Below are 19,330 nucleotides of genomic sequence, written 5' to 3'. Positions count from 1 at the left end.
TGGAGCAGACTGGATAGGCTGAATGGCCTAATTCTACCCCTATATCTTATGGTCTTATGGACACTCAGCTGCCCTTTCTAATCCCAAATGAGCTTGGTGTTTGTATCAGAGGGCCAGATCGTGAACCAGGTATTGTTGGTTGGTCAGTTGAAACAAAACTCTGGAAAGTTATGACATCCGGATTGGCATGACCCGAGTGAGAAAGGGTCTGTAGACATTATGCCTTGTCAGTGTTAATCGTATCCAGATACCTTGGGTAGAGCACAGTTGCCAATGAAGACAACTCGAGGGCTGAAACGGCTGAATGGGAAAGCGAAAGATCTTGTGTATTGGGACCAAGTTGGAAGAGATTTTAACATTGCACATGGTGACGCCTTTGTAGAGGGAGTGATGTAGAGTGGGCCAGCGAAAGATTTAAGTGAGTCTCTGGCATCAGTGCGAACATGAGAGAGTGGGGGATGGGGGTGAGGGGTAGTTGTTGAGATGGGTGAACCTAGGATGTGGGACAAATGGCCAAATTATGGGATAGTTCTGGAAAATCCAGGATGGTTGGTCACCCTAAGGTGATGTATGTGCTTACCTAAGGCATTCTTTTATTGTGTTGACTATTTAAAGTGAAATTTATTGTCTTATTTGAAGTCTCATTTGCTTGTTGGTTCTAATTCATAATAAATTAAAAGCTGCAAAAAATGGAATCTCGTTGACAATTTGTTTATTTGTGGATCATTCAGTCAATTTGATTATTTTGGTCCCGACAGGGATCAGAACAATATTTTTGTTGTCAGATATTTGACATGAGGTAAAACAATCTTGAAGTTAAACTTTGGAATAATCGCAAAATCATCTGCAATTCCTTTCACGGATATTATGGTAACTTTGTTAATCTATTATTATCCTACTGCACAAATTGAAAGGCCAAATTCATCACCCAGGCTTCATTACTTCAAGAGTTGAATTTTACCAGCCCTCTGGAGATAGGCTGGGAGGCAGGAAGGTTGGCAAAACAACACTGGAATGTATAGAGTGGCATGCCCAAAGCCTTCTTGCCACCATTTCATTATGCCACCAGCAGGAAAAGTGACGGACAGCCTGCCTGCCCAGAGTCCAATTGAAACACTTATATGGCCAAATTAAAGTGTCTTTGTGCCTCCTTGGCATTTTACCAGTGGTCAGAGGGGCCCTCCACATATGGGCAGACCTGCAGGTAAACCCGTGCCAGGATAGAGGGAGAGGGCATTCAACAATGTCATCTATCCTGAGTAACCATGCACACCCCACCCCTTACTGAGGTCTGCCTGATAGGCCCCGGCAAGTCCAGACCCTGCTTACCTGACCGTGAGGTCAGGTAACATAGATTGGAATATCCCTAGGGCTAGGGGTTTGGATGGAGAGGAGTTTGTTAGGTGTGTCCAGGAGAGTTTCCTGACACAGTATGTGGATAAGCCTACTAGAGGAGAGGCTGTACTTGATCTGGTGCTGGCTAATGAACCTGGACAGGTGGAGGATCTCTCGGTGGGTGAGCATCTTGGGGATAGCGATCATAATTCTATCTCCTTCACGATAGCATTGGAAAGAGATAGGATCAGGCAGGCTAGGAAAGTGTTTCTCTGGAGTAAAGGGAAATACAGTGTCATCAGGGAGGAAATTAGACGGGTAAATTGGAAGGAGGCATTCTTGGGGAAAAGTACCGAAGGAAAGTGGAGGATTTTCAAGGAATGTTTGTCTGGAGCTCTGCATGACAACGTTCCGATGAGACAGGGGGGTGTTGGTAGGGTACGGGAACCGTGGTGCACGAAGGTTGTGATGAACCTGGTGAATAAGAAAAGAGAGGCGTACAGAAGGTTCAGAGAGCTAGGAGGTGTTAAGGATTTAGAGGAGTATACGGGATGTAGGAAGGAGCTTAAGGAGGAAATTAGGAGAGCGAGAAGGGGTCATGAGAAGACCTTGGCGGGTAAGATCAAGGAGAATCCCAAGGCTTTCTACAAATATGTCAAGAGTAAAAGGATGAGATGTGAAGGCATAGGACCCTTAAAAGGTGAAGGGGGAAAAGTTTGTGCGGAACCGTTAGAAATGGCGGAGGTGCTTAATGAATACTTTACCTCGGTATTCACGGTGGAAAGGGATCTGGGTGGTTGTACTGCTGGTTTGCGGTGGACAGAAAGGATCGAGCATGTGGACATAAAGAAAGAGGATGTGTTGGAACTATTGAATGGCATCAAGGTTGGTAAGTCGCCGGGACCGGATGGGATGTACCCCAGGTTACTGTGGGAGGCGAGGGAGGAGATTGCGGAGCCTTTGGCGATGATCTTTGCATCGTCGATGGAGACGGGAGAGGTTCCGGAGGATTGGAGGATTGCAGATGTGGTCCCTATATTCAAGAAAGGGAACAGGGACAGCCCGGGAAATTACCGACCGGTGAGTCTAACCTCAGTGGTTGGTAAGTTGATGGAGAGGATCCTGAGAGACAGGATTTATGATCATCTAGAGAAGTTTAGTATGATCAAAAGTAGTCAGCACGGCTTTGTCAAGGGCAGGTCGTGCCTTACGAGCCTGGTTGAGTTCTTTGAAAATGTGACCAAACACATTGACGAAGGAAGAGCGGTGGATGTGGTCTATATGGACTTCAGCAAGGCGTTCGATAAGGTCCCCCATGCAAGACTTCTTGAGAAAGAGAGAGGGCATGGGATCCAAGGGGCTGTTGCCTTGTGGATCCAGAACTGGCTTGCCTGCAGAAGGAGGGGTCTTTCTCTGCATGGAGATCAGTGACCAGTGGAGTGCCCCAGGGATCTGTTCTGGGACCCTTGCTGTTTGTCATTTTCATAAATGACCTGGATGAGGAAGTGGAGGGATGGGTTGGTAAGTTTGCTGACGACACCAAGGTAGGTGGTGTTGTGGATAGTTTGGAGGGATGTCAGAAGTTGCAGCGAGACATAGATAGAATGCAAGACTGGGCGGAGAAGTGGCAGATGGACTTCAACCCGGATAAGTGTGTAGTGATCCATTTTGGCAGATCCAATGGGATGAAGCAGCAGTATAATATGAAGGGTACCATTCTTAGCAGTGTAGAGGATCAGAAGGACCTTGGGGTCCGGGTCCATAGGACTCTTAAATCGGCCTCGCAGGTGGAGGATGCGGTCAAGAAGGCGTACTAGCCTTCATTAATCGAGGGATTGAGTTTAGGAGTCGGGAGATAATGCTGCAGCTTTATAGGACCCTGGTTAGACCCCACTTGGAGTACTGCGCGCAGTTCTGGTCACCTCATTACAGGAAAGATGTTGAAGCCATTGAAAGGGTGCAGAGGAGATTTACAAGGATGTTGCCTGGATTGGGGGGCATGCCTTATGAGGATAGGTTGAGGGAGCTTGGTCTCTTCTCCCTGGAGAGACGAAGGATGAGAGGTGACCTGATAGAGGTTTACAAGATGTTGAGAGGTCTGGATAGGGTAGACTCTCAGAGGCTATTTCCAAGGGCTGAAATGGTTGCTACGAGAGGACACAGGTTTAAGGTGCTGGGGGGTAGGTACAGAGGAGATGTCAGGGGTAAGTTTTTCACTCAGAGGGTGGTGGGTGAGTGGAATCGGCTGACGTCGGTGGTGGTGGAGGCAAACTCGTTGGGGTCTTTTAAGAGACTTCTGGATGAGTACATGGGATTTAATGGGATTGAGGGCTATAGATAGGCCTAGAGGTAGGGATATGATCAGCGCAACTTGTGGGCCGAAGGGCCTGTTTGTGCTGTGGCTTTCTATGTTCTATGTTCTATGTGAGGGCACCTGTCCATCAGTGTGTCCTCGTTCTATATGCAGCCCCAAAATTGGCCACCGGTAGCGGTGGCACTGGTGAGCTGCTGCTTTCTGATTGTGGGGGGAGGGGGGGATAGCTTGGAAGTTGGCTGCCAAGTATATTGGGAAATTAAGTGGCTGCCACTGGCAAAATTTGGCCCAGGAAACTGTTGCTCACTGGAGGGTCAATCCTTCCCCACCCCACCCCCCATCACTGTGATTGGCTAGCTGCCACCTCTTCAAAATTTTGTCTCAGGTAAGAAAAGATTTAGCAACTTACCGTGCTCATCAAGAAGGATATTGTCAGGCTTGATGTCCCTAAAACAGAAAAATAGAAACAGAGTTCATCACTAATGGAAACAACGCTTCTCAATTATATTGCTCCATTACAGAGGTGCCGCTCCCAGCTCCATAATGGAAGTGGTATTGCTTTGTGTTTGTTTATGGAGTGTGGACATCGCTGGCTGGGCCAGCATTTATCACCCATCCCCCAATTGCCCTCGAGAAAGTGGTGGTTAGCTGCCTTTTTGAACCGCTGCAATCCATGTGGTGTAGGTACACCCACCGTGCTGTTAGGAAGGGAAATCGAATCATAAAATCCCTACAAAGCAGAAGGAGGCCACATGGCCCATCGAGTCTGCACCAACTCTCCGACCGAGCATCTTACCCAGGGCCACCCCCCGCTCTATCCCCGTAACCCCACTAATCATAGAATCCCCACAGTGCAGAAGGAGCCCATTTGGGCCCATCAAGCTTGCACCGGCAACAATCCCAACCAGGTCTTACCCCCATAACCCCATGTATTTACCCTGCTAATCCCCCTGACACTAAGGGGCAATTTAGCATGGCCAATCAACCTAATCCGCACATCTTGGGCTGTCGAGAAAATTGGAGCAAATGGAGGAAACCCACACAGACATGAGGAGAATGTGCAAACTCCACACAGAGAGTCCCCAAGGCCAGAATCAACCTGGATCCCAGGCGCTGTGAGGCAGCAGTGCTAACTACCTTGCCACTGCGCCGCCCCACAGCGGGGAGATAATGCGAGGGAGTCCAGAGTTAAAGTTAGAAGTGCGGTAATGGGTCAAATGCGATGGAAGTATGTGGAGTCTTAATAATAATCCAAAATGGATGTTGTAGCAAAAATGCCCAACATCTGAAGTGGGAAGTGGGGAATCCTATCATGCACCTTTTTGCCCAGTCCTCCATTTTATCAATGATGCGCGTTATCATACACGAGGCTTGATGCTCAGGAAATAAAGGCTTTTATTTGCTGTAATAAAGCAGCTAACAATTATATACACGATCCCAGACTGAGGGGTCCCAGCCAGAGCAGGGAGCTTTATACCTCTCCCAGGAGGCGGAGCCCGACTGGGATGTACCACAACACTACAATACAAAGGTGTAACAACCCCACCCTAACCCCAACAGCAACAAGGAGCACAACCCATCCCTAACCCAACAGCAACATATGTACATGCTTGTAGTACTGGCCAGACCCTGGCTCAGTACTATCCAGTGGGAACCAACGATGGTTCACCACAATCAATACATCCTTGTAGCTTATATTGAAAAGCTGTCCTTACCTTCTGTTCAATTGAATGACATAATACCCATCAGCATGCTCATATTTTAAAATATAATTGCAGCCACAAAAATATATTTCTGTTCACTAAACCTGCAGTGGCAAAGAGCTGCCAAAGTGACCTGGAACAACTGAAGTTGTTGATTCAATTTAAAGGAACTCCATATCAATTATCCTTGCAACAGTTATTTTTTCTCTGGTGATAGCATATCCTCAATAAGAATATTGGGCTACTTCTCATGTGCTCATTTACATTCCATTATAGGAGCTTCACCTGCCTGTGTTGCACCTTTTACTGTTCCTTCTCACTCCTCATCCACAACACCCCACCCCGGCCAACTTAGCCACCCCCGTCTCCCCCAGCCATGTAAGGACCTACGTGACCCGAGGGTTTGGTGATCAGGTTTTCTGCCAATCCCAACTTTCAGGACGGGATTTTCCAGCCGCGCTCGTCCCAAGGCTGCCCGAGGTCAATGGGCATTTGCGCGGTCCGTTCCCATGGAAAATCCCCCCCAGGGGAACCAGAGGTAACAATGAGAAAATATACCTTTATATTTCAGTTCCAGACAGCTTTCATAGCATCATAGAATTCTACAGTGCAGAAGGAGGCCATTACGCTCATCGAGTCTGCATCGACCACAATCCCACCCAGACCCTATCCCCATAACCCCATACATTTACCCCAGCTAGTCCCCCTGACACCAAGGGGCAATTTAGCATGGCCAATCCACCTAACCCGCACAGCTTTGGACTGTGGGAGGAAACCGGAGCACCCAGAGGAAGCCCATGCAGACACGGGGAGAATGTGCAAACTCCACACACTCACCCAAGGTTGGAATTGAACCCAGATCCCTGGCGCTGAGAGGCAGCACTGCTAACCACTGTGTCACTGTGTTGCCCCACAGTTTCCTTTCCGCAGCTTCTTGAAAATGGGGCTCATTGTAAAAAAATGTTTCTGATAACCCACCCATCTTTAAACAATTTAGGGGTAAAAGCATGCATGATCTGTTCCATCGTTTATAAGGCATCCAGCAGTAGATCACATTACCCACACGAATAATATAAAATATGCAGCTCTATTTCTTCGTCACGCTTAGTTTGTGAATTAACAAAGGTATATTAAATATATTTGACATTGCAGGCCACAAAGGCACTTTATAAACCCACAGGTAATGCCTGTCAAAACCATTTAGTTACACATGTAATTCGCCATACATATTTGTCAGTTCAAATATGTAGTAGGACAATATAGCCTTTCCACTGAGTGCTATTTTTGAGCACCGGGATACACCAGATTTTCTTTTAGTGAACATCTGCTGTAGAAAGAATAAACACATTGTGACTTGCACTCCCTGGAGATATTAAACAGCAGAGTTACGACTGTTCGTAGCTGTATGCTCAAGAGTGAAACATCAAATGGATTTAGGAGTTGTTTCAAAATGATTACCCCTGTTAAATGTATACATTGCCTTGTGAGCTAAGAATTATCCCCTTTTATCTGCGAAAATGGACTCGCCAACTGCATGTGGCATCTGCCTATTTGGATCCATCGGAGTTTATTCAAATCTGTCAGCTGTCAGGAGATACATATTAAACAAAATAGCATCTTCAATTTCATTTTTTGCCAATCTCAGAGACTGACTGGGAGTGCAGCGAGGTAGCTCTTCTGCTGGTTTAATCTCAGGAATGCTGATCCAACCCGAGTTATCAAGGTCAACCTCATCCGAATGAGGTGGGCTAGCTCCTGGCGTTATGTCTCTCATTGGGAGTTCAACGGTTTCGGAACAGACTGCTACATAATGTAAATGCCCGTGGCCGCTGAAAGAAGCAGAGGTCCAAAGAGACTTGTGTCCGGAAACTATAGATCATTAAAATGTCATGAACAAATAACAAAAAAATTCAGAAAGCCTAATGGAATACTCGGCTTTAGTTCTAGAGGAGTAAAATAAGGGTTAGAAGCAATGCTACAGCTGTACAACTCCTTGGTTAGACCATATCTGGAGTACTGAACACCAGAACTTATGAAGAATATATAGGCCTTGGAAAGAGTACAGCACACATTTAGTGCAAGGGTCAAATTGAATGGAGAGATTGCACAAATTAGGGTTTCACTCCCTTGAATTTAGACTATTAAGGGGCTACTTAATGGTAGTTTTACGATATTAAGGGGATTGATAGACTTGAGAGAGAGATACTGGGCAGAATTCAGTCCCAGCGATATGGGTCTCCACCCCCGTTGGGAATCTGTAGGGGCACCGTGTTGCTTCTATGCGGGAAGTGGGGGAAGGGGTTGCAGATCACAGAAGCACAGAATCCTACAATGCAGAAGAGGCCCTTTGGCCCATCGAGTCTGCACCGACACAGATCATTAGGGTGGGTTTCAGAGGCCCTCTCCCCTTCCCAATGCTGGGCCCCTTGATTAGGCACTGTGCGCCACTGTGTCACTGAGGGAACCTGAGGTTGCAAGTAAACACAGCCCATTTTTACTGGGTTGCCTTCAGGATCCAAAGGAGAACCTTGCATTTCCTTTTTTAAAAAATATTCATTCGTGTGATGTGTGCATCACTGGTTAGGCCAACATTTATTGTCCAATGTTAATTGCCCTTGAGAAGGCGGGGATGAGCTGCGTTCTTGAATTGCTGCAGTCCATGTGGTGTAGGTACATGGTGCTGTTAGGGAGGGTTTCCAGGATTTTGACCCAGCGACAGCAAAGAAACGGTGATATATTTTCAAATCAGGTTGGTGAGTGGCTTGACAGAGAACTTTGAGGCGGTGGTGTTCCCAGGTGTCTGCTGTCCTTATCCTTCTGGATGCTAAATTCTGGTGGGCTCAGGGTTAACTAGTTTTAAGTGACTCATTTATGAGCTCAATTGGCATCCCACTCCCAGTAGGAGGGATTCCCACATCCAGCCCTTCTCTGTCCCCCACAACAGTGATGAAAGATTTCCCACCGCCATGAAGAAGACATGGATACTCCTACATGGATACTTCTCCTGGGTCTCACACCCATCACCCTGTTGCCATCATGCCCACCCTAGCGTGTTGCATTAAATTCATCCCACAATTTCTGCTGGTTGGGAGTCGAGGAACAGGAAGCATCGCCAAAAAAAGAACAGAACTTTTAAGAGTGAAGTACTTTTGCGGGAAACTTTCGGAACTCTCTTCCACAAAACAAAATTTATTGCAGATTAATTATTAATTTTAAAACTGAGTTTGGTAGATTTCTGTTAAGATTTTTTTCTTATTCATTCAGGGGATGTGGGCGTCACTGGTTGAGCCAGCATCTATTGTCCATCCCTAACTGCCCTTGAACTGAGCGGCATTTAAAAATCAAATACATTGCTATGGCTCTGGAGTCACATGTAGATCAGACCAGGTAAGGACAGCAGATTTCCTTCCCTAAAGGGCATTAAAGTTTAAAGCTGATTTATTAGTGTCACAAGTAGGCTTACATTAACACTCCAATGAAGTTACTGTGAAAATTTAGGGCGGCACGGTAGCACTGCTGCCTCACAGCGCCAGGGACCCGGATTCAATTCCCAGCTTGGGTCACTGTCTGTGTGGAGTTTGCACATTCTCTGCGTGGGTTTCCTCCGGATGCTCCGATTTCCTCCCACATTCCAAAGATGTGCGGGTTAGGTGGATTGGCCATGCTAAATTGCTCCTTCTCAGGGGGACTAGCTTAGGTAAATGCATGGGGTTATGGGGAGAGGGTCTGAGTGGGATTGTGGTCGGTGCAGACTCGATGGGCCTCCTTCTGCACTGTAGGATTCTATGAACTCTAATTCCCTAGTTGCCACACTCCGACGCCTGTTCGGGCACACTGAGGGAGAATTTAGCATGGCCAATGCACCTAACCAGCACGTCTTTTGGATGGGTTTATATGACAATCGACAATGGTTTCATGGTCATCATTTGACTTTTAATTCCAGATTTTATTTTGAATTCAAATTTCACCATCTGCCGTGGTGGGATTCGAACCCGGGTCTCCACAACATTAGCCTGGGTCTCTGGGTTACTAGTCCAGTGACAGTACCGCTATGCCATCACCACCACCACCAAGCTTATTAAGTGATTTGGGGCAAGGTTAGCTCTCCGATCAGACATGATCTCATTGAATGGTGGAAGTGGCTCGCGGCCTCATAGACCCACTTCCTGTTTTCTCATTTGAAAGTTGACTGCGAGTGGTCTCCTTGCCATTCTGGCCAGTAGTTGTAAGCATCATTAAACAGATTCTCTGATGACTATCACATTGCTGCTCGTGGAACTGGGTTCCTATATTACAACATTTTGAAAGTAACTCCTTCGCTGTAAAGCGCTTCAGGATGTCCCGAGCTCACCACAGGCATTGTAAAAATGTATTTCTTATGATATTTCTTTTTAAAAGGGTGAAAATGATGGAAAAGGATGAGGAATGTGAAGGAGGAGGAAATGTTCCCCAAGTCGATGGAGAAATCAAGTAAGCAGTTGGAAGGGCAGTTTATGGGAAATATCGCCAGGTGGAGATACCAAGGCCGGAACTTTGCGCCCTGCCTGCCTCAGAATTGGAGTGGGCAAGGGGCGGACAATGGAAACGTCCGTTGACCTCAGGTGGGATTTTATGGTTTCGGGATGAGCGAGGCTGTAAAATCCTACCCAAGGTTGGGGTTTTCCAGCTGCACTCGCCCCAAAACTGGAAAATCCCAGCCGAGGTTAATGGACCTTTGCATGGTCCTGTCCCGCCCGTTACGATTCCCGTGGAGGGTGGGACGGGAAAAATTCCCCCAAAAGATGTCACCACCCTTAATCCACCTTACTCTCAAAGACAGAATATCACTACAATCATCCGCGATTATGGAGAACATGTGTCTTGTTCGTTTGCAACCTAATAAACATTCTGCGGGGGAAATGCAGGAGAGGGGATGATTGTTGATCTCGCAGGGAAGTCCAAGCGGGCAGTGAAGTGGATGGAAGAGGCAGAAAATAAATGAGGTTGGCCCTCTGTCAATACATGTTCACAGAATCCTGTTTGTTGCAAAGTGTGCCAAGTGTCAGAGCAATAATTCTATTTGCCAAGTACGCTGAATGAGTTCAGTATAATTTGTAAGTTGTTTGCACTGAGGATATAAGTTTCTATTTTCCTAAAGGAGACAGGGCTGTCTGCGGCCCGGATGGTTGAAATTGGATCATAATTCATGATTAAGATTCAAATTCAGTTTGGAGATCATCCTGAGTTGACACTATGGTCATAATGGAAAGCAATAAGTCAAGGGGTTTTGCACCTTCCTTGCTTAAAGCTGCATTATTAAATTACCAAACAGCTACTTTGCAAATTAAAGTTAGCAAAACCACAAGTTATACAAGAGCCTTTTGGTCCTTAAGGAAAATATTCTAAGTGAATTGCAGAGGCCTCGAATTTATTTTGAATATGGTCAAAAGTAAAACATGCTGGATACAATATTAATCCAAGTTTTTGTCAATAATTAATCAATAATTATTAATAATGGCGAGTCTGCTTTCAGTTTTATTGCTTCTACCCAACTCTTTCCATTGATGTTCAAAACGTTTGCATGGAATGACTGGATGTTTATCAGATTGGCCGAGGGGGCGGGGGGAATGATACTGGTCGGCAAAGACAATTGATCGGAAACGGGTGGCACTTTCTTCTTAATAAAGCACTCAAAATACCCAGAGCATTCAAGAGCTTCAAGTTTTTAGGTGTCCAGATCACTAACAATCTGTCCTGGTCCCCCCATGCCGACACTATAGTCAAGAAAGCCCACCAACGCCTTTACTTTCTCGGAAGACTAAGGAAATTTGGCATGTCAGCTACGACTCTCACCAACTTTACAGATGTACCATAGAAAGCATTCTTTCTGGTTGTATCACAGCTTGGTATGGCTCCTGATCTGCCCAAGATCTCAAGGAACTATAAAAGGTTGTGAATGTAGCCCAATCCATCACGTAAACTAGCCTCCCATCCATTGACTCTGTCTACACTTCCTGCTGCCTCGGAAAAGCAGCCAGCATAATTAAGGATCCCACGCACGCCGGACATTCTCTCTTCCACCTTCTTCCATCGAAAAAAAGATACAAAAATCTGAGATCACATCCCAACTGACTCAAAGACAGCTTCTTCCCTGCGCCATCAGACTTTTGAATGGACCTACCTTGCATTAAGTTGATCTTTCTCTACACCCTAACTATGACTGTAACACTATATTCTGTACTCTCTTGTTTCCTTCTCTATGAACGGTATGCTTTGTCTGTATAGCGCACAAGAAACAATACTTTTCATTGTATGTTAATACATGTGACAATAATAATAAATCAAATCAAATAGCACTGCCAGTGAAGCACAGAACTTTAATACTCAGGGTAGCTGGCCAGATGGGTGTCCTGATGGGTACAGAGGGCAAGCTAAGGAGTCTGTCATTGAAAGTGTGGTTTGTGTGTCACGGTCTTGTCGAGGATAGTTTTCAACTTTGCCATATGGGCAGCAACCTGTTGGAGCAGATCACCAGCCCATTATTTTTAAAAAATGGGATGAAAATCAATTGAGTTATATAGCCAACATGCGACCCAATCTGTCTCACTGCTGTCCATATGATGAGGGTGGAGATTATCGCCTTCCCCTCTTTTCAGTTGAAGCTGTTTTCATTGGGAAATGTACTTGTGCGCAAAACATTTTTCCTCATGTTACCGTTGCTTCATTTGCCAATCGCCTTAAATCAGCGTCTTCCCTTTCACCAATATTTCCTCTTATCAGAATCAACCATCTATCAATCAGTATAGCTGAAGTCCCTTATGACTGGCACAATTTTTGTGAATCTTTACTGCACCCTCTCTAATGCATTCACAACCTTGTTAAAGTGTGATAGCCAGAACTGCACACGGTACACCAGCTGATGCCGGACCAGGACTTTATACAGGCTTACGATAAATTGAACATATGGGTGAAAACTCTGCAATGTACCAGTAATGCAGAAGTATCTCTCAAGGAAGATACTGAGGGACTACATCCATTGCACTATAATAGCTGGCTTTAACTAACTATAATAGGCTGAATTTTGCAACCACCATTGGCAACCCGACTTTGGGATCACTTCAAGGTCATGAACCCGTTCAAGGAGGAAGTGTTACTTCCAGCTGAATTTTGCAGCTGGGTCAACTCCACATTTGCATTACAAGTCAGGTCTGTGGATGAGTTCCAGAGTGGGGACTGCAGATAGTGCACTATGCAGTCACTATGGCCGGAACTCTACCACCTCGCCAGCCATGGAATCAGCGCAGGCGAGGGTCCAACAACAGAAATCTCCATTGACCTCGGATGGAAATTTCCAGTCCCGCCCGAGCGAGGCCGTAGATTCCCGCCCTGTGACCAGTGGGAGCACTGCTGCAACATAAGGAGCAGGAGTAGCAGGGAAGCACCAGAACAGTACCAGGGGAACAGATGAGATCTCATTAGGCCAGTGATGGTGAGAAATGTCAGACTTCTGGAATTTCACAACCAATGGCAAGGCTGTGACATAAAAATAAACAGCCCTGCTATTTACTGCCAGAGGCATTTTAATCTCCTTCTGCAATGACACAGCCTCGAACTCATGTAACCACCATCTCTCACTTGCTGGGGTGTGGATACAGTCGGGACCTGTAGGATGCCAGCAAAATTGTTGTGCTGTAATTGGAGTGGCACGGTGGCACAGTGGTTAGCACTGCTGCTTCATAGTGCCAGGGGCCTGGGTTCGATTCCCGGTTTGGGTCACTGTCTGTGTGGAGTTTGCATATTCTCCCCATGTCTGTGTGGGTTTCCTCCGGGTGCTCCGGTTTCCTCCCACATTTGGTAAGATGTGCTGGTTAGGTGCATTGGCCCGAACAGGCACCGGACTGTGGCGACTAGGGGAATTTCACAGTAACTTCATTACAGTGTTAATGTAAGCCTTACTTGTGACTAATAAATAAACTTTTTACTTTTTCAATAATTATCCCCGTAACCCCGTGCATTTACCACGGCTAATCCACCTAACCCGTACATCCTTGGAGTGTGGGAGGAAACCGGAGCACACGGAGGAAACCCACACAGACATGGGGAGAACATGCAGACTCCACACAGTCACCCAAGGCTGGAATCAAACCCGGGTCCCTGGTGCTGAGAGGCAACAGTGCTAACCGCTGTGCCAGCGGTTATGTCTGTTATGCAGGCGGAGCAAATACTGAGACTGGCAGATTGCCAATGTTGTAAACAAGACATTTCAGAGCAACCTTTCCTTTAGAAGCTCACTGCAAATGACCCAGGATATACAACAGGAACGTATGTCACAGCTCCTCCAGATACTGTTAAAGTAAAGTAAAGTTTATTTAGCAGTCACAAGTAAGGCTTACATTAACACGGCAATAAGTTACTGTGAAATTCCCCTAGTCGCCACACTCCGGTGTCTGTTTGGGTCAAACAGTCTGAAAGACGTGCTGGTTAGGCGCATTGATGTGGAGATGCCGGTGTTGGACTGGGGTAAACACAGTAAGAGTTTTAACAACACCAGGTTAAAGTCCAACAGGTTTATTTGGTAGCAAATGCCATTAGCTTTCGGAGCACTGCTCCTTCGTCAGATGGAGTGGATATCTGCTCTCAAAAACTTTGGAGCAGCGCTCCGAAAGCTAATGGCATTTGCTACCAAATAAACCTGTTGGACTTTAACCTGGTGTTGTTAAAACTCTTACTGTGTTTACCCCAGTCCAACACCGGCATCTCCACATCAATGCGCCTAACCAGCACGTCTTTCAGACTGTGGGAGGAAACTGGAGCACCCGGAGGAAACCCACGCAGACAGGGGAGAACGTGCAAAAAACTCCACACAGAGTGACCCAAGCCAAGAATTGAACCTGGGTCTCTGGCGCTGTGAGGCAGCAGTGCTAACCACTGTGCCACCGTGCTGCTGAGGACTGAGGCCTGGATTTGAGTCTCCCAGTTGAAGAGCAAGAATAGACCAAAGATAATTTCAGTCACAGCAATTTGCCAATCAGATTGGCTCCAATGATAAAATCCAACAGGAGTTATGCAAATTGGACAACGGGAACAAAATCAGCCAGTCGATCAGATTCAAGTGGCTGGCAGTTGACAAAATAAAAATGGAACCATCAAAATTTCAGACCAATTGGTTAATAATCATTTCTGAATTATTTAATCTTCTTGGGTGTTTAATTCCTAACTTTACAGTATAACAAAGGGTGGAATTTTCCCATCCCGCGCCCACCACGGGAATCGTAGCAGGTGAGACATGGACCATGCAAAGACCTGTTGACCTCGGAAGGGATTTTCCGGACTTGGGGCGAGCGCGGACGGAAATTCTCGCCCAGAGGCATGTTTTTCCAGATTACAATTCGCATTGCTTATAGTACATTTCACTGCATTATTATTTGACTCAGATAATGAAAATTAAATAAACTTTAAGGCATTTTATTGACTTAACATCAATATCAAGAATAGTTAAGCAATGTAGTGGCAATAATTGAAACCTGACTGAATGAAGAGGAGGACTTGGAATTTAATATTCCTGGCTACAATGTATTCAGAAAAGAGAGGAAGAGAGGTCAGCAGCAGTATTGATCAAAGAAATTACTGTAGCACTAGAAAGGGGTGAAGGTTCAAAGACATATTTAGTTTGAAATAAGGAATAACAGAGAAAGGGCGGCACGGTAGCACAGTGGTTAGCACTGCTGCTTCACGGCTCCAGGGACCTGGGTTCGATTCCTGGCTTGGGTCACTGTCTGTGTGGAGTTTGCACATTCTCCGCGTGTCTGCGTGGGTTTCCTCCGGGTGCTCCGGTTTCCTCCCACAGTCCAAAAATGTGTGGGTTAGGTTGATTGGCCATGCTAAAAATCGCCCCTTAGTGTCCCGGGATGCGTAGGTTAGAGGGATTAGTGGGTAAATATGTAGGGATATGGGGTTAGGGCCTGGGTGGGATTGTGGTCGGTGCAGACTCGATGGGCCAAATGGCCACTTTCTGCACTGTAGGGATTCTATTCTATTAAGGAACTATTATGATACTGGGTGTAAACTATAGGCCACCAAATAGTGGGAAAGAAATAGGAAGCAATTTGCAGCTAAGTAACAGAAAGATGCGCTCGAACTATAAATAATGATACTGGGCTACTTCGAATCATGGAATCCCTACAGAAAGAGGCCATTCGGCCCACCAAGTCTGCATCGACCACAATCCCACCCAGGCCCTATTTCCGTAACTCCACATATTTACCCTGCTAATCCCCCTGACACTAGGGTCAATTTAGCATGGCCTATCAACCTAACCCGCACATCTTTGGACTGTGGGAAGAAACCAGAGCACCTGGAGGAAACCCACGCAGACATGGAGGGAATGTGCAAACTCCACACAGACAGTCACTCGAGGATGGAATTGAACCCAGGTTCTTGGTGCTGTGAGGCTGCTGTGCTAACAACTGTGCCACCGTGCTGCCCTTTCAATTATTCTAGACTTGGATGGGAACAAAGTGAATGACAAAAAGGGGGAAGAAACTCCTGAAAATGTGTAAAGGACCATTTGGCTTCCAGAAATGAGGAAGGAAGCAACACTGCATCTAGTTCTGTGGAATGAAGTCGGGCGTGTGGGACTTGTTTCAGTGAGGGGGCATTTAGGCAACAGTGATCATAATATAATCACGGTTGACAAAAGTAATGGAGAATGACAGGGAACAGTCAAGCCTCAACTACGTCAGTGGAGAAGGCTTGAAATGGAATCTGGACCAGGTTGATTGAAGTTAAAAATTGGTAGGCAGGAGAGCAATCAATGGGAGGTCCCCAAAGAAAAGATGTTTCAGGAACAGAGTAAACACATTTCCACAACTGGGAAAGGAAGAGCATCAAAAGCTAGAGCTCCCTGGAGGGCTAAAGATAAATGGTTTAAACTAGAACATAAAAGGGAGATTTATGAAAAATTTAATGTTGCTATAATAAATTAAAGAACCAAGCTTGCTCCATCTTGTCTCTTAACATTCTACCTTTCCCACATCCTCCTCTTCCTAAATCTCCCTCATTCCCATCATTATAACTCCCTCTGTATGATCCACTCAATTCCTGTATCTATCCACTCCCCTCCTTCCTCCCTTAACCCTACATCCACACTCTCTCATTCTCAGTCATTCACCCAATGGCAAATCATTAGGAGGATAAAGTTCCCCTCACATTCAACAAGTTTGCTTTGATATGTTTATTTCCAAAATTCAATTCTTTCTTTATAAAGAACAAACAACCAAACTAGAAACAAAAACAGCTCGCCTGCCTTTCCCTATTCTCTCTCACCATCTCTTTGCTGTCCACCTCTTGCTGTCTGATTGGGGTTAGCAGTCGAAATCTCTGTCTCATTGGTGTATGCGATTAGCATTGACCTTTTCTGGCAGCTGAATACAGATGAGATTAAATGTTAGCTTCAATATCTATTTTGAAAGTTGAAGAAAGCATATGTTCAAAGCTTAAATTTCTCTCTCTCCCACATCCTGTCTCTGTCTTTACGACCCGTACCCTAAAGACACTTTCTGAAATTCAGAGACATACAAAAGCCACAATAGGAATGTTTTCAGAACACTCACTTTTCTCTTTCACGCACAAATACCCATTCTAATTTTTCAGGTTTCAGATGTCCAATTGCTTTTTCAAAGTTATTACAAAGAAGGCTCCTGGGTGGAAAGTGTGCGTAACTAACTGAATATCTATTGATGCAACCAACTGGAGGCATTATTCCATATTAGAGAAATTAGATAAACTGCCTTTGGTTTGATAACACAATCCAGATCCCACACAGTCATAGAACCATAGGATTCCTACTGTGCAGAAGGAGGCTATTCGGCCCATCAAGTCTGCACTGACTCTGCAAGAGCACCACCTAGACAACACCATTGTCACAATTGTGAGGTTGATAAGATTATTATTTTTCTTTGGACTGTAGCTTTAAATTTAGGGTCAATGAAGGGGGTCATGTGACATGTTTTGAAGTCTGCCAGGCAGCAAGCCTGGGTGGTTTGATTATCAGAGATCAACGCAAAGCTTAGATTGTTTTAATGAGACAAGGGCATTGCGAGTGAGTTGGGATCAAGGATAGCTAATTAACATTTCAATATGGATGAAAGATCAATGTGTTTCACGTTGCCATGAGGAAAAGGGAAGAGGAAGCCATTTTTGAGATCAGGTTACAGGCTCCCCAACCAATCAATTAAAGTCACAGATAGTTCCATGTGGGCAGCAGAAGAAAAATGCTATTCGATTTTGTGGTCGACCACAGGTGGATGTGGGCAGGAGACAGTCTCTCGTCAAAGAAACATCTCTCGTCAAAGAGACACATCCCGGTTTCTCCGGACTCCAGTAGGTTTGTTCTGGCACAGTCAGGGGAAAGAAGAATTATCAGGACAGATTTATCCTCTGGTGGTGGTTTTAAGAAACACTCTGAAAGCTGAGGAAAGTACCTGGGGGTGGTCACTTGAAGTTACCACTCAGCAAAATGGAGATACAGGAACACATTGGAATCTGGATGCAATTGAAGACCGTTTGATTTGGGATTGCAGTTCCATGGAGACGGTGCTGTGTGATAAGTATAAAAAGGGAATCTTCCTTTCAGTACGGCAGGGCAAGGTTTACAATTGGGGGAGAGGTAATTATGATGCGATTAGGCAAGAATTAGGGGGCATAAGATGGGAACAGAAACTGTCAGGGAAAGGCACTAATGAAAAGTGGAACTTTTTCAAGGAACAAATACTGGGTGTCCTTGATAGGTATGTCCCTGTCAGGCAGGGAGGAAATGGCCGAGTGAGGGAACCATGGTTCACGAAAGAGGAAAGGAAGAGGGAAGCTTATGTAGGGATGAGGAAACAAGGTTCAGATGGCTCGATTGAGGGTTACAAGTTAGCAATGAATGAGCTGAAAAAGGGGCTTAGGAGAGCTAGAAGGGGACATGAGAAGTCCTTGGCGAGTCGGTCAAGGAAAACCCCAAGGCTTTTTACTCTTACGTGAGGAATAAAAGAATGACCAGGGTGAGGTTAGGGCCGGTCAAGGACAGTAGTGGGAACTTGTGTATGGAGTCAGTAGAGATAGGCGAGGTGATGAATGAATACTTTTCTTCAGTGTTCACCAAGGAGAGGGGCCATGTTTTTGAGGAAGAGAAAGTGTTACAGGCTAATAGGCTGGAGGAAATAGATGTTCGGAGGGAGGATGTACTGGCAGTTTTGAATAAACTGAAGGTCGATAAGTGCCCTGGGCCTGATTAAATATATCCTAGGATTCTTTGGGAGGCAAGGGATGAGATTGCAGAGCCTTTGGCTTTGATCATTGGGTCCTCACTGTCCACGGGGATGGTGCCAGAGGACTGGAGAGTGGCGAATGTCGTTCCTCTGTTTAAGAAAGGGAATAGAAATGACCCTGGTAATTATAGACTGGTTAGTCTTACTTCGGTGGTTGGTAAATTGATGGAAAAGGTCCTTAGAGATGGGATTTACGACCATTTAGAAAGATGCGGATTAATCCGGGGTAGTCACCATGGATTCGTGAAGGGCAAGTCGTGTCTCACAAATTTGATTGAATTTTTTGAAGAGGTAACTAAGTGTGTTGATGAAGGTAGGGAAGTTGATGTCATATACATGGATTTTAGTAAGGTGTTTGATAAGGTCCCCCATGGTCGGCTTATGATGAAAGTAAGGAGGTGTGGGATAGAGGGAAAGTTGGCCGATTGGGTAGGTAACTGGCTATCTGATCGAAGACAGAGGGTGGTGGTGGATGGAAAATTTTCAGACTGGAAGCAGGTTGCTAGCGGAGTGCCACAGGGATCAGTGCTTGGTCCTCTGCTCTTTGTGATTTTTATTAATGACTTAGAGGAGGGGGCTGAAGGGTGGATCAGTAAATTTGCTGATGACACCAAGATTGGTGGAGTAGTGGATGAGGTGGAGGGCTGTTGTAGGCTGCAAAGAGACATAGATAGGATGCAAAGCTG

The 19,330-nt window shown here is 45.6% G+C and overlaps 1 protein-coding gene across 1 annotated transcript in view; it reads right to left on the bottom strand.

Moving 5' to 3' along the window:
* The window catches only part of LOC144497645 (serine/threonine-protein kinase 32B-like), a 193,363-nt gene that overhangs the window by 64,090 nt on the left and 109,943 nt on the right, over positions 1–19,330 (bottom strand). Inside the window, exon 4 of the mRNA XM_078222893.1 lies at positions 4,059–4,096. Within this exon, the coding sequence (XP_078079019.1) occupies positions 4,059–4,096 (38 nt within the window). The remainder of the gene's footprint in view (positions 1–4,058; positions 4,097–19,330) is intronic.

The sequence above is a fragment of the Mustelus asterias genome, chromosome 1, assembly GCF_964213995.1.
Source record: "Mustelus asterias chromosome 1, sMusAst1.hap1.1, whole genome shotgun sequence".
Lineage (NCBI taxonomy): Eukaryota > Metazoa > Chordata > Chondrichthyes > Carcharhiniformes > Triakidae > Mustelus > Mustelus asterias.
This window is presented reverse-complemented; position numbering and strand designations above follow the sequence as displayed.